This window comes from Helianthus annuus, chromosome 13 (genome assembly GCF_002127325.2).
Source record: "Helianthus annuus cultivar XRQ/B chromosome 13, HanXRQr2.0-SUNRISE, whole genome shotgun sequence".
In the NCBI taxonomy this organism is placed as follows: domain Eukaryota; kingdom Viridiplantae; phylum Streptophyta; class Magnoliopsida; order Asterales; family Asteraceae; genus Helianthus; species Helianthus annuus.
This window is the reverse complement of record NC_035445.2, coordinates 93677212-93691201: the sequence shown is the minus strand read 5'-3', so window position 1 is coordinate 93691201 and position 13990 is coordinate 93677212. Positions and strand designations below refer to the sequence as shown.

General features: G+C 35.9%; 2 protein-coding genes across 2 annotated transcripts; both read right to left on the bottom strand.

Moving 5' to 3' along the window:
- Positions 1–236: 236 nt before the first annotated feature.
- Positions 237–1027, bottom strand: LOC110898652. The gene is made up of 2 exons (XM_022145464.2): positions 528–1027; positions 237–401 (listed from the first exon to the last, which is right to left on the bottom strand). Exons 1-2 carry the CDS (start codon positions 996–998, stop codon positions 381–383), a joined length of 492 nt encoding a protein of 163 aa, XP_022001156.1. The 5' UTR covers positions 999–1027; the 3' UTR covers positions 237–380.
- An 11109-nt stretch (positions 1028–12136) lies between these two features.
- Positions 12137–12929, bottom strand: LOC110898653. The gene is made up of 2 exons (XM_022145466.2): positions 12435–12929; positions 12137–12308 (listed from the first exon to the last, which is right to left on the bottom strand). Exons 1-2 carry the CDS (start codon positions 12903–12905, stop codon positions 12288–12290), a joined length of 492 nt encoding a protein of 163 aa, XP_022001158.1. The 5' UTR covers positions 12906–12929; the 3' UTR covers positions 12137–12287.
- Positions 12930–13990: the final 1061 nt, after the last annotated feature.

Sequence of the window (13990 nt, the reverse complement as noted above, 5' to 3'; positions counted from 1 at the left end):
TGTTAAAGTTACATACGGATATTAACGGGGTTTGCCTCGCCGGCAAGAAAGTCTCAAAATAATATGTATTCTCTTCTTAGATGGTCTGATTTGAAAGTTCAAGGGGGCAAATCACAAAGTTTTATGAGGGTGATTAGAATTTTCACTCGTATATAACACTAACTTTATTTTTTATAACAGGGGCGGCCGTCACCCCATCCCAAAGGGTAAGCCCGCCCCTGATTCCATTAACAAACTTCTGATTAATTCACCAAGTCGTACATTTATTATAACAAGATTACAATCTGGGTTTATTCATACAACAAAAACCGAATAACAATCGCCATCATGCTTCTTATGCAGCGACAACTAGCTTCAAACAACTTGATCCGATGCGACGTCTACTCCAACTTAAGTGGAAGCTGTAGAACAACAATTTCAAGCACAATTAGTATATGCATGGTGCATTGAAAAATGAAAAGTTTAATCAATATCCATCAACAAAAACTAAGACAATCTATGTAGACAGTTGATCAGGAATAATTAACCTGAGAGATAAGTTTATTGGTAGATTGATCACAAGCAGCAAGAGCCTTGTCTTTGCAAGTAGGAATGGCCTCAAAGAATGAGATATCAGACTTTACAGTCAAAAGCCCAAGAGTGAACTGGAGGCTGCTGCCATCCATTTTGATCTGGTCAATGCTTAACCAAAACCAAAGTGATTGAGCCTTGAGCCCTTTCAGCTCGGTAATTTGACCGTTGCTGATCTTTCCAGTGATCTCACTTTCAAAGTGAACAAGGTAATCGTACTTGACGTAGCATGGTTTCTTAAGGTAAACGGCGAAGGTGTAAGCGCCCCCATCTGATGGGGCTATGGAGTAAGATTCGACAGAATCAGGCAGAATGCCAGACGGGAATCCAAATTGGTTGACGAGATCGTATATCGTTGGGATTGCAGAGGTTGAAGCAGTGAGTGCGAGTAGGGCGACAATAAGAAGAGACATTTGGGAAGAAGCCATGTTTAGTGTTTTGTAAGTTGTGATGGTTCGAATAGAATTGGAGATTGTATATATAGGCAACAAGTTAAGCTACCCTATGTATTTAAAACTTAATTTAATTAGTATATTATTAATGTAAGACTTTCTGTATATATTTTAGTTGAGACACATGGATATTTGGTATAATGTTTTGTCTCTGATGAATAATCTATTTCTGAAAATCAGTCCACCATCTTTGAATCTTGATTTGCTTTCAATCATCCACAAAAAAACTAAGTTTTAATTGTTTTAAAAGAATAATCTCTTGGTCGTTAAATAATGTGATTTAATGAATTTAATGATTTTAGATTATCAGTCTTATGAACATACGACTTCTTATCTACTTTTAATTCATAAGATACATACTAGTTTTGTGTAGGATTAAAGTTAAGTTTGTATTTGATCATAATCTATTTCTAGAAAACGTAATGTTTACGAATGGATGTGTTAATTATTGGATTAAGCTATAACTCCAAAATTTACTTAGAGGGTTTTGCTATAAAAAGATTAATTTGAGGATTAATTTTGATATATTTTCAGAATAAGTAACTTATTTATTTATTTATGAAAAACATGACACTTAAACGGCCAACATGCACGAAGAGAACATTAACCCAAAATTCTAAGACAAGGACAAATATAAGATATCATCACTATTACACGTTTGATTGTTTTAACACGGTGCTAGATATGTAAATTATAGAATTTGGAAACCGTTTTATTGAGGTAACATCTCAGGTACTTCTTATATTTTGGAAGTTCTATCCATTTATGATTTTTGTGAATTAAATATATCAAAAATATTATAGTTAGCTTAGATGTATCCATGTTATCTTGACGATGATAATTTAAACAAATTTTATAGATAGATACACTATCAGATACAAGTTTAAAGAAACTAGTAGACTCGAGATAGCTTGATGTTTCTAGAGAATATTATTGACGGTGGTGGGCCATAAACTTTTTTCATTGGGTCGACAATTTTTGCTGGTCGGTTTTTTATTGTGACATATTAATTTTTTTTTTGTGGTTCGGTTTTAGCGAACCGGGTCACATATATAAAAAAAAATATAGCCAACTTAGATTTCAAATAATAAAAAGTACGTTAATTATATTATATACATATTAAAAATCAAACGAAATGAACAGTAAATGAGGGGCACTTTTGTGATTTGCATATTAAAATAAGGTGGAAGGTGAGAAACGTGAGAGAAAGAAGAGATAGGGCGGTGCTGGGTTATTCAAAAACACAGATATAGGGAAAGGGAGAGAAACGAGAGAAAACGTGAGAGAAAGATGAGAGAGTGACGGTTGCCGGCCATTTTCTCCGGCCGACCGTCTAGCAGAGAGAGAGAGAGCGCGCGCGCGTTAGAGAGAGAAGAGAAACGGTGGTGGTTTCCAGGCGTCTGAGATGACGGCGGCGGGTCCTAGAGTCCTGATCTGTCAAGTTATCGCCAGTTGTGGCTTCTCCAAGGCGGTCAGTGGGTTAATTGGGATAATCCGGTGGAGATGCCGGCTGAGTCGGGCTCCTCAGCTCGCGGTTGTTAGATCGGGCCATAAGACTACGGGATAGAGAAATCTTTCGGCGGCGACCCGCTACATGCGGCGGTTCAGTGAGAGAGTGACGGTGATGGAGCTGGCCACCCACGGCGGCCACATGCTATTTCAAGTGCATGTCAATGATGGGTGAGATTAAATCAAAGGTACCTTGGTATAAGAGAGGTAAAGTCATGACTTGTGTTGCTTTAGGGATCATGTACTCTGCTCCTTTTTTTTTATTGAATTGTATGTTCATAAATTCATGTCTTTGGGTATACATTGTATCTAGATATTGCACTATTATTCAAATTGATAACTTCTTAAATCTACAAATTTAGTTATTGATGGAACTTCATGTTGAATTTAAGAATATTTGCAAGTATATGGAAACCCTAATTCGTGTTTTCGGTAGTTTTAGTTTACTGAAACCCTATTTTGTATTATCTTAATTGCACGAGGTTGTCTAGATCAATTCTCGATGATGTTTAGGTTTTTGGGGAAATTTCCGGCGGTAGCAGTAGCTGCTAGCGATGAAACGGTTCACCCGTCAAGAAGCAGCGAGGGTACTAAGGAAGAGGTGTGTCTGAACCACATGTGTTGGGATTGTTCGGATCCAGGTATTTTTTTATGTGTTTGGAGTAATCGGTTTTCCTTTTGAGAGACTAAAGGTGTTGAAAGAGTGATAGTTGAGGGGCCATGCCAAATAGCCAAAAATGAAAATATAGTTTCTTCTGGACGTTACATGACATCACCGCGATTAATTATTTTTTCGTCTAGGTGTGTACTATGAAGTCAACGATCACAAAAAAAATGGAATTAGAGAGAAATTAAAGTGAGTCAAGAGGAGAGAGAGTTGGGGGTGTGTGTAGGGGTTGGGGGGGGGGATTAGGTCGTTGTTCGGTGGTTTAGTTGTACTAAGATTGTGAGCGTATGTACTTTGGTTAGAGATGGGCATTTCGGGTTTTTTTTATACCTGAAACCGGTTTCTAACCGGACCCGGTTCTTGTATGGGTGTGGGTGAAACCGGTTCTTGAAGGAAGCGGGTCCAGTTCCTAACCGGTTTCAGACCAATAATAGTGGAACCGATACTAACCGATTCCGGGTAGGGTTGTAACCGGTTCCATCGGGTAACTGAGTAAAATTGCTGCAATCATACCGTAGGAATCAATTCTTTTAAAAAAATACCTTAATTCCGATTCTTTTGATTTCCACCATGACAAAATATCAAACTTTTTATATTCCTCCGTGGTCATAGTACGCGAATAATTTGTTTCTTTATATCTATCGAGTTCACTTGATGGGGCGTTACCCCTTTGTTGTTTAGGCGTTTCATCTCTAACGACATTTCAACATTGTTATGAGTGGGTCTCCATTCGTAGTCGTACAACTAGAGGCCGACGATCGAGACTCAAACATATTAGTATTAGTTTTTTTTTTTTTGAATCAATAGCTTATTGAGTAGAAAAAGAATCAAGAAGAAGATGAAGATGGTGCGAAAAACAAATGAATTTTGTTCACTATTTATACTAGAATCGATTCCAATGGCTAGGAATCGATTCTAACGGTAACAATGCATTAAATGGGTGATTTGCAACGGATAGGAATCGATTCCAACGGTAACAAAAGTCAATCAATGCTAGAATTTAATGCATCGGGTTTTATTTGTTTACGGAGGAACCGGTTCCTACCGAAACCGGTTACGAACCTATTTTTTTATAAAATGTGGAACCAGGTAAGAACCTGCGAGTTTTTTGAACCCGGAAAATAAAGTGGGTAGGGACCGGAACCGGTTCTAGGTCGGGTCTACCGGGTCGGGTTTGGAACCGGTTATTATGCCCATCTCAAATTTTGGTGATGTTGTGATCAGGGCCGTATCTAAAGGCTTCTAAATCTAGGCAACGGCCTAGGGCCTCCAAAAAATAAGGCCTCCAAATATTTTAAAAATCTTTATATAGCATGTGTATTATGTATTAGACCAAATAAATAACCAATTTTTAAATAAAAGTCTCTAATTCCAACTCCAACCAATATGCAATTCGTATTTAAGCTAGACCGCCATCGTTATTTTCACTAGAGTTCATTACTGTTTTCGTCTCTGTGGTTTGTCAAAAATCATTATTTCAGTCCATTAGTTTAAAATTTGCGATTTCAGTCCCTGTGGTTTCACTTGCGTAACCATTTCAGTCCTTGTGGTTTCACTTTCGTAATCATTTCAATCCATTTATTCTGCAAGTAAAGGGACTGAAATGGTTACGAGGTGGACTGAAATGGTTATGAAAGTGAAACCACAGGGACTGAAATCGCAATTTTTAAACTAATGGACTGAAATAGTGATTTTTGACAAACCACGGGGACGAAAACAGTAATTAACTCTTTTCCCTAATTGTAACGTCGCAAACGCCCATTTTGCTCAATGGTGTCGCCGATTAGGGAAAATTAGATGTGAAATTAGGTGAAATTAATGGTGTCGCAAGGATAATCAAGGTTGGTTAACGGCTATTTTTTATAGTAATTTCTATATATTGCGATTCACTTAATCATTGTTCTCCCTAAATTCTTAATTGATACTTTGAATCTTTGAATTTTGATATTGTGCTTGCAACTGAGACTTAGAAGGAAGAAAGAAGAACCGATGTTTTCTTTATAACCATTCAAAGGGCCCCGCCTTTGTAGTTTGCTTAGGGCCTCCAAAACATTGGAACGGCCTTGGTTGTGATTGGTAGTAAACAACAGTAGCAGCAACAGCAACAGCGATAAGCCGTAAAGATTTGATGATCTTTGGTGGTTATCTGTGTGTCCGGTGATTGAAAGAATCGGCGATCTAAAGTATATTTCTAGTCCAAAATCTGTTTGTCATCAGATTTTGATCAACGATTTGGTCGGCTTTGTATTAAATAGGGTTGATCTCAAAATTTCCTACGGGTCAGAGTTTTATTTTGTTAGGGTTTTGTAGATATATGCATACCCTTAAAATCACAAACCTTGTGAAATCTTTTTATTGTTGGACTAGATTGAATTAGACACGAAATGAACACTCATGTTATGATAAACAACAATTTATCGACACTTTTTATTGAAGTAAGAAAACCGGAAAATCCACAAACAAAACAAAATCTATTAGGGATTCAACCCAATAGGGGAGGAGAGAGTCGTCTCATGTTCCCTAGAATTTTTCGTGTACCACATCTGCATTACAATATAAGTTTTCCCCCCACTTTCCCCAGGTTTTCTAGCCTTCCCAGGTGTAGGGTGTTGTCATCGTTTTCTCCAAGTTTCCCTAAAACTAAACTATTAAAATTAAAATTTGAAACATTAAAATATAACTAAAAACAAACCATAAATATATATTTGAGTTATAATAGAGTAAGGTTCTTCTTAAAATTCAAACAAACTTTAAGGGTTTATTCAAAATTAAAGCAAAATTCTAAGGTTTTATTTAAGATTAAAGAGTAAATAGCCATTTTAGTCCCTTAGGTTTGACCAAAATTGCCACTTTAGTTCAAATAGTTTTTTTCTTGCCATTTTAGTCCAAATACTTTTATTTTCTGTCATTTTAGTCCCTAACTTTTGTCATATTTTGCCATTTTCATCGACCACCGCCACCACCTCCCACCACCCACCCACCCACCCCGCCACCATCACCACCCACCATTTCCACCACCATCGGCCACTTTTCCGCCACCCTCGTCATCAACCAACACCACCGCCATCATCTTAAATCCAATAACCACCGCCATCATCTTAAATCCAACAACCACCGCCATCATCTTCACAGTAAAACCGGCACAACACCATCCCCATACCATCACACCTGCAAAAAAAGAAAGAAAAACGTGGTTTGATCAAAATTCACCTAAGTTAACTAATTTTTTTGAATGGAATTGGTGAGTTGGATGAAAATGGCAAAAAATAACAAAAGCTAGAGACTAAAACGACATAAAACAAAACTATTTGGACTAAAGTGGCAATTTTGGTCACTACTAGAAAAAACACATTTCTTGCCATGCATTGCGCGTCATAAAAGGGTCTTTATGACACGCAAATGCGAGTCGTTCATTGAGGAGTCATAAAATTAACATGACATGCATTTGTATGTTATGTTTTTATGACACACATTTAATGACACACATTTATGACACACATTTAATGACACACGTTTAATGACACACATTCATGACATTCATTTTATGACACCTCACGACACTCATTTTATGACACTTTTTAATGACACACGTTCATGACAAGCATTTATGACACATACGTATGACATTCATTTACGCGTGTCATGCTTTTAATTGTATAAAATTTTTTATAAAATTACTAATTTACCCTGGATACATGTATAATAACAGAAAAAAATAAATCTTTTTCATAAAACAAATACACATAAATATATATACCAAAACAATCCATTACATAATCATTTGTCAAGTATACTACAAATATTTTAACGTTAACAAAAAAGAATTGTTTGTCAATACATTATCAACACCTAAAATACGATTTATAACTTAAAAATAGAGTTAACCGCATAAGTCGACCAATCTTCACGAATGCCATCCATATCCGCAGCCGAGTATTCTTCTACTCCTTTCCCAACCTGAGACAACAATTAAATAAAATAAATCTTAAAAATCAGAATTTAATCCTAATATATGAATTTAAGCATTTGTTTGGATATATAAGTACATATTTCTCTAATATACAGACTAAAATATGCCTAAACTTACATTATCATTATCATTATCATTATCAAGTATTTCAACTCCTTCGTAAGCTATCTCCTTCATGAACTTCATCACATAGTAGCCGCATTGAGTACTTCCTCCCTGACAGGGACACTACCACAATGTATTTTGTTTTAGTTGGAGGGGGAGGATAATTTGAGTTATTAAGTTATAAATTATTGTTTAACAGAAGTCAATTAGGTGCTCTCTACATTCTAGGAATTTTGACTTTTATGTCATATCATTGTATTTTTTTTATTTGACTTGGGGAAAGAATGTAAACAGGAGCTCAGGAGCTCGACTGGTTGCATAGTGTTGATATTATTAGGGTCCTTTTTTCGATAACATGTCCTAACTCCGTCAACGATTGGTTGTGTGTGTGACACATGTGGGACATAACGAGCTTAGGCACTGAGCTAACATCATTTACGGTGTTGTAAATTGTCACCGCCAGTGCATCGCACGGGTTTCCTCATGTTTCAAACTCTACATTGATTTTCTTTCGGTAAACAATGTAAGCTCATTTCTTTTCAACAAAATATAAGAACAATTTTTTTTCAGTTTTCAATAAATTTTATCTACTTATTGTGCTCACAACCCTGTGACACTGGTGCGAACACTTCTACAGGTGGCGGTTGCGTGGTCGTGCTAGATTCTACAAACAATTAGCAGGCCAGAAAACTAACAACGGTGTTTGGTGAAGTGGTGATGGTGTGGCCGATCAAGAATGATGATCATAATCGGGAGCCTAAGCTCTAATATAACTGGGTTTGAGTTCAAACGGTTTTGGTAAATGGATCATAATCAAACTGATTCGAAGAAGAAAGACCGGCTGGTTCGAAAAGAAGAAAGACCGGCTGGTTCGATTAGGTTGCATGTTTTTCAAAGTATTTTTTAGGCTGAACAAAGGGAATAGGAGAGTTTATAATCGACAGTTCAATCGATTGTCTCTCTGCCTTCTAAAATTGTCTACTTCCATTGAATCGACGGCGAATAGATGAATAATCTCGATGGATCGGCGGCTATGTCCCATCGCGGCGGTAGTTTTCGGCGTATTCTGGGTCTTGCATTCTGCCTCACCGAAGTCCGCTTATATACGAGATAATTCGATTTCGAGCGTTATTCCGATGGAGATTTCATCGCTTCCGTCGATAACGGAAGTTGATATATCGCATAATCTGCTCACTGGTTGAATTCATATGGTATCATTTGAGGTTTTGCGTTATTAACGAAACACATGATTAGTTTATATGTAAATTCGTGAAGAATTTGTAGCACATACTTTATGTTATGGCTATGAATCATTTGTTGAATTCATATGGTAATTATGTTTGCTCAAATTTGCAGGCATTTAGAAGGGCGTTAGGTTTGGCCCGGCTAACAAACATTCATAATTGCAATAATGTGTGCCTTCGCACCTGAACACCCAGTTCGACCCAACATGTATAAAATTTTCTACTATCCTTCAGTTTTGCTCCTACTAATATATGATATCATGAATCATGGTTATTCAATCCCTGGGGCATAGTCACCCCGAATTTTGCTGTCAAAATAACTTCAAGGAGTGGTAAGTTTGTTTATCTTCATTAATTATAGTTTATCTTTATTAATTACAATAATTGCTTAAACCACATGTTTTCATTAACTATAAAGGGGTGCTTGGCTATGTCTGATTTTCTTTCTATTAAAACAAAAAGTTTTGAATAGTGTTTTTGAATAAAAGATCCTTTTGGGTTCGAATATGCTTTTCACTTGACCCTTAAAGGAGGCTAAGGATGTGTTGAAAGTTCAGTTTTCCCTGCAAATGAGCCACCACCAACGCTTTCCAAATGAACATGCCATTGTCAATGTAGGGGTTTTAGTTGAACAACCAACCGTCTAGATGTTGTAGTCATTTTTTTTCTTTTTTTATATCAAAAGATAATCTTTTAGTGGAAAAGAAAGCAGTCATTTTGCAAGCTATGTTGTCAAGTCTTTTGACATAATAGGATTGGGTTGGTAGCTCTCTTTATCATATGGGAAGGATTTGGATGATATTATTATTTTGATTAAGTGTACAACGAACTCAAGGTATTTATTTTAGAAAAAAATCTTATTGTTTTCCTAATTGGATAATTTTTTTGTTACTTTTAGCAATTTTTATTCAATTGCTATATAAAAATATCTAAGTTCAATATTATAATACTATTGTTATATTTAACTATACTTTGCTAATGTAACTGTGAAATTTTATTATATCATGAAATTATTACACATGCTTTATTTGCTTTTACAAATTATTTTAAGTATTAAAGGAGGCAAGTTTCACTGGCCGTATGTTTTGCAACGACATTCAACAAAAGTTAAGGCCAATCACTTTTAAGAGTTAGTCAATTGTATGTTGCTTTATCAAGGGTGAAAACACGAGATAGGGTCAAACTACTAATACTTGACAACGACGAGAAACCTACATATAAAACAACTAATGTGGTTTATAAAGAGATTTTCAACGAATTGTTATTGTTGCATATTTCATATATTTCAATTTGTCGTCGTAATCTAATATGTTCAGTTGTCTTTTACTGTGTATAAAATCAAAATATTTAATGTCAGCGGTATTAATGAAAAATTTTTCTTTTACCAACCCGCGAAGCTCGCGGGTTCTTAGACTTAGACGTGAAGCCTAAGTTTGGAAAGGCCTAGAACAAAAATGAAAATCTACCTGAAGATTCAATGCCATTAGATATTATATATTTGTGTTAAGTCAACCATTGCCATATTATATAATATTACATCTTCACCATGCAATAATGCTCTTATATTTATTAGTTTTCGGGTCAATCAGGGCTGATTAGGACGTCTATTCTGCTGCAACAAGTGAGGTGCTGGTAATATTTTCTCTTTCTTTTGAGTGTGAATGACTGTACAAGCCTACAAGGTGTTGCAGGTGGGTTGGGTAACAAGTCAAAACAAGTCGAGCATATTAACTCATAAACACTATATTGTTTAAAAAAATTATAAAATGTATAAATGATTACAATTCATTGTTATTATGAAAGCTAGATGATTACTATAATAATTTGAACTTTTTTCATATTAAAACCGTTTGGAAGGTTTTATGCGTTTTGGTGTGTATTGGATGGCTTTTTCATACTTTATCCTGTTACATTTTGAGTTAAGTTACAGCCTTTAAAATGGTTCCAATATGTATACTTAGGCTGGATAGGAGTTAACAAGTCACTAAAAGTAATGATGTTTTTCAAATTGATCAAGACTCAACATTGAATAAAACGGGTGCATACAATGCTTAGACTATAGATCTAAATTTTCAAAAATTTTGACCTTTTTAACTTGGGTGCGAGGACAAACAAAGTGCTTACAGGTCACAATTTTGCAGGTCTCTCTGCTTATTTGTCGCTTTATCAAGTTCGACACTTTAAATTCGTTGATGATTCATTGTTGATTTAGCACATTGTTTGTTGAATTTCAATTCGATCTCAGGTGAACAATCTCGATTTCTGTTGTATATTTCAATCATTGTTAACTGCGTTTGATACATTACGTACCCGCGGGTAGAGGGATGGATTTCGTTACTTCAACGATTATTTCATTTAAAGGATTATTTTAACATTTTTAAGTTATATATTTGTGTGTTAGTCCACCCGGGAAATTACAATTGTTTATTGTTAACATTATTATCTCTCACAGGTTTTCATCTCTTGCGTCGGTGATAATGTAACGCCAATTTCTTCTGCCGGCATGAGTCGCACGTTGGAAACGGATAAAGACAATGAGGTATCTCCAAGTAACAGTCTTAAACGTAATCGATTTGTAGTTCAACGTTTATTTAATTAAGATGTTTACTTAGATGGTGTTGAATAATATTAATTATTGTTGGTCCACCCGTGTAACACACGGGTACTTAGACTAGTCCACAAACAAAACAAAACCTATTAGGGATTCAACACAATAGGGGAGGAGAGAGTCGTCTCATGTTCCCTAGAATTTTCCGTGTGTTGTGAAATTGAAATCACAAAATGCTATTTTATTTTGGAATTCTTTTTTTAGTACAAAATAACCAATTTCTTCTCTTAGAGCATTTGCAATTGATTATTTACTTCATTTTTATAATTGCTCTAAAAAATCACTATTTTTTGTTTTTTCTTTTCAATTAAACAATATTAATTATATTTTTATCATTATCTTTGCTCTCTCCTCCACTCACAACCACTTTTAAAAAATATTAATAAAACGTAGAGGGTGAACATTGTTCCTCCAAATTGATAATGAACAGCAATATTTTATCTCTCTTCGACTCACATCATAAAGACTACAAACGTATAAATATGAATTAATTAATAAAAAAAAACACTGCCAACAAAAAGTCATGAAATTAATAATTAAGAACTATTGATGGTTGGTTTAAAAACTAGTCGGTCGCCTAGACCCGACCTGAACGGTTACCGACCCAAAAATTCTAAAATTTGGTAATGAAATACCTAAACACCATAAAATGGAATCCCATTGGGAAAAAAAAAATTTGGTCCACCACATTTGCCGACCAAACAAATCCACTCATTCGAGCTTTGTTATTGTCTTCTTCGCTACTTCCGTCCCTAGAGACACTAGTTTAGAAGGGTCAAGGTAAATAAAGATTGTTAAAGTTACATACGGATATTAACGGGGTTTGCCTCGCCGGCAAGAAAGTCTCAAAATAATTTGTATTCTCTTCTTAGAGGGTCTGATTTGAAAGTTCAAGGGGGCCGATCACAAAGTTTTATGAGGGTGATTAGAATTTTCACTCATATATAACACTAGTTATATTTTTTATAACAGGGGTGGCCGCCACCCCATCCGATAGAGTAAGTCCGCCCCTGATTCCATTAACAAACTTCGATTAATTCACCATTTATTATAACAAGATTACAATCTGGGTTTATTCATAGAACAAAAACCGAATAACAATCGCCATCATGCTTCTTATGCAGTGACAACTAGCTTCAAACAACTTGATCCGATGCGACGTCTACTCCAATTTAAGTGGAAGCTATAGAACAACAATTTTGAGCACAATTAGTATATGCATGGTGTATTGAAAAATGAAAATTTTAATCAATATCCATCAATAAAAACTGAGACAATCTATGTAGACAGTTGATCAGGAATAATTTACCTGAGAGATAAGTTTATTGGTAGATTGATCACAAGCAGCAAGGGCCTTGTCTTTGCAAGTAGGAATGGCCTCAAAGAATGAGATATCAGACTTTACAGTCAAAAGCCCAAGAGTGAACTGGAGGCTGCTGCCATCCATTTTGATCTGGTCAATGCTTAACCAAAACCAAAGTGATTGAGCCTTGAGCCCTTTCAGCTCCGTAATCTGACCGTTGCTGATCTTTCCAGTGATCTCACTTTCGAAGTGAACAAGGTAATCGTACTTGACGTAGCATGGTTTCTTAAGGTAGACAGCGAAGGTGTAGGCTCCCCCGTCTGATGGGGCTATGGAGTAAGATTCGACGGAATCAGGCAGAATGCCAGACGGGAATCCGAATTGGTTAACCAAATCGTATATGGTTGGGATTGCAGAGGTTGAAGCGGTGAGTGCGAGTAGGGCGACAATAAGAAGAGACATCTGGGAAGAAGCCATGGTTAGTGTTTTGTAAGTTGTGATGGTTCGAATAGAATTAGAGATTGTATATATAGGCAACAAGTTAAGCTACCCTATGTATTTAAAACTTAATTTAATTAGTATATTATTAATGTAAGACTTTCTGTATATATTTTAGTTGAGACACATGGATATTTGGTATAATGTTTTGTCTCTGTTGAATAATCTATTTCTGAAAATCAGTCCACCATCTTTGAATCTTGATTTGCCTTCAATCATCCATAAAAAAACTAAGTTCTAATTGTTTCAAAAGAATATTTGGTACTGTAATTTAATGAAACTAATGATTTTAGAGTATCAGTCTTATGAATACTACTACTAGTTTTGTTAGGATTGAAGTTAAGTTTGTATATAATCCTAATCTATTTCTAAAAAACTGTATCATTTGTGTCAAATCTAACTCATATCTCATTTTCTTGAAATATATATTATAACTTAACTGATATACACGTTAATACAAGTCAACTTAAAGATAAAGATTTCTAATTTTATTTGTCATCTCGCCAGAAGGCGGTGTTGGAGTGCCTGAAGGGTCTCCATGTTCAGGATTTTTTGACCGTAGTAGAATAAAGAGTCATCCTTAAATACCGGCTGATGATCTCTATGTACCCAAAAGATGAAACCTGCCCGATATGTGGTAAAGCTTATATGGATAAATATGAAGAGCACGCAGTGCATGTAAAGAGCTCTCTGTGTTCAAATATCAATGAGTGCGAGATGTTTTGTGGGACATCCTGAGAAGAGTTGGGATTTCGACTAAGAAAGAGGCTCCTGTAAATTTCCTCACGGACTCTATGGAAGGGAGATCTACTCTGCGACCAGCGGATCTGCTCGTCTTTGATTGGGCTAGGGGAAACATGCTTGTGTGGACCTCACGAGGGTTTCCCCTCTGGTTGGTTTAAGGAAAAACAGGTTTGTAGCTGGACAAGCAGCAAGAAAGGTTGAATCGAAGAAAGTTGATAAGCACGCTAAAGCTTGTGCAGAGAACCAACATGTTTTTGTCCCTTTCGCCTTTGACACATTTGGCTCTCTAGCCCAAGAAGCTATCTAATTCCTGACCAGGG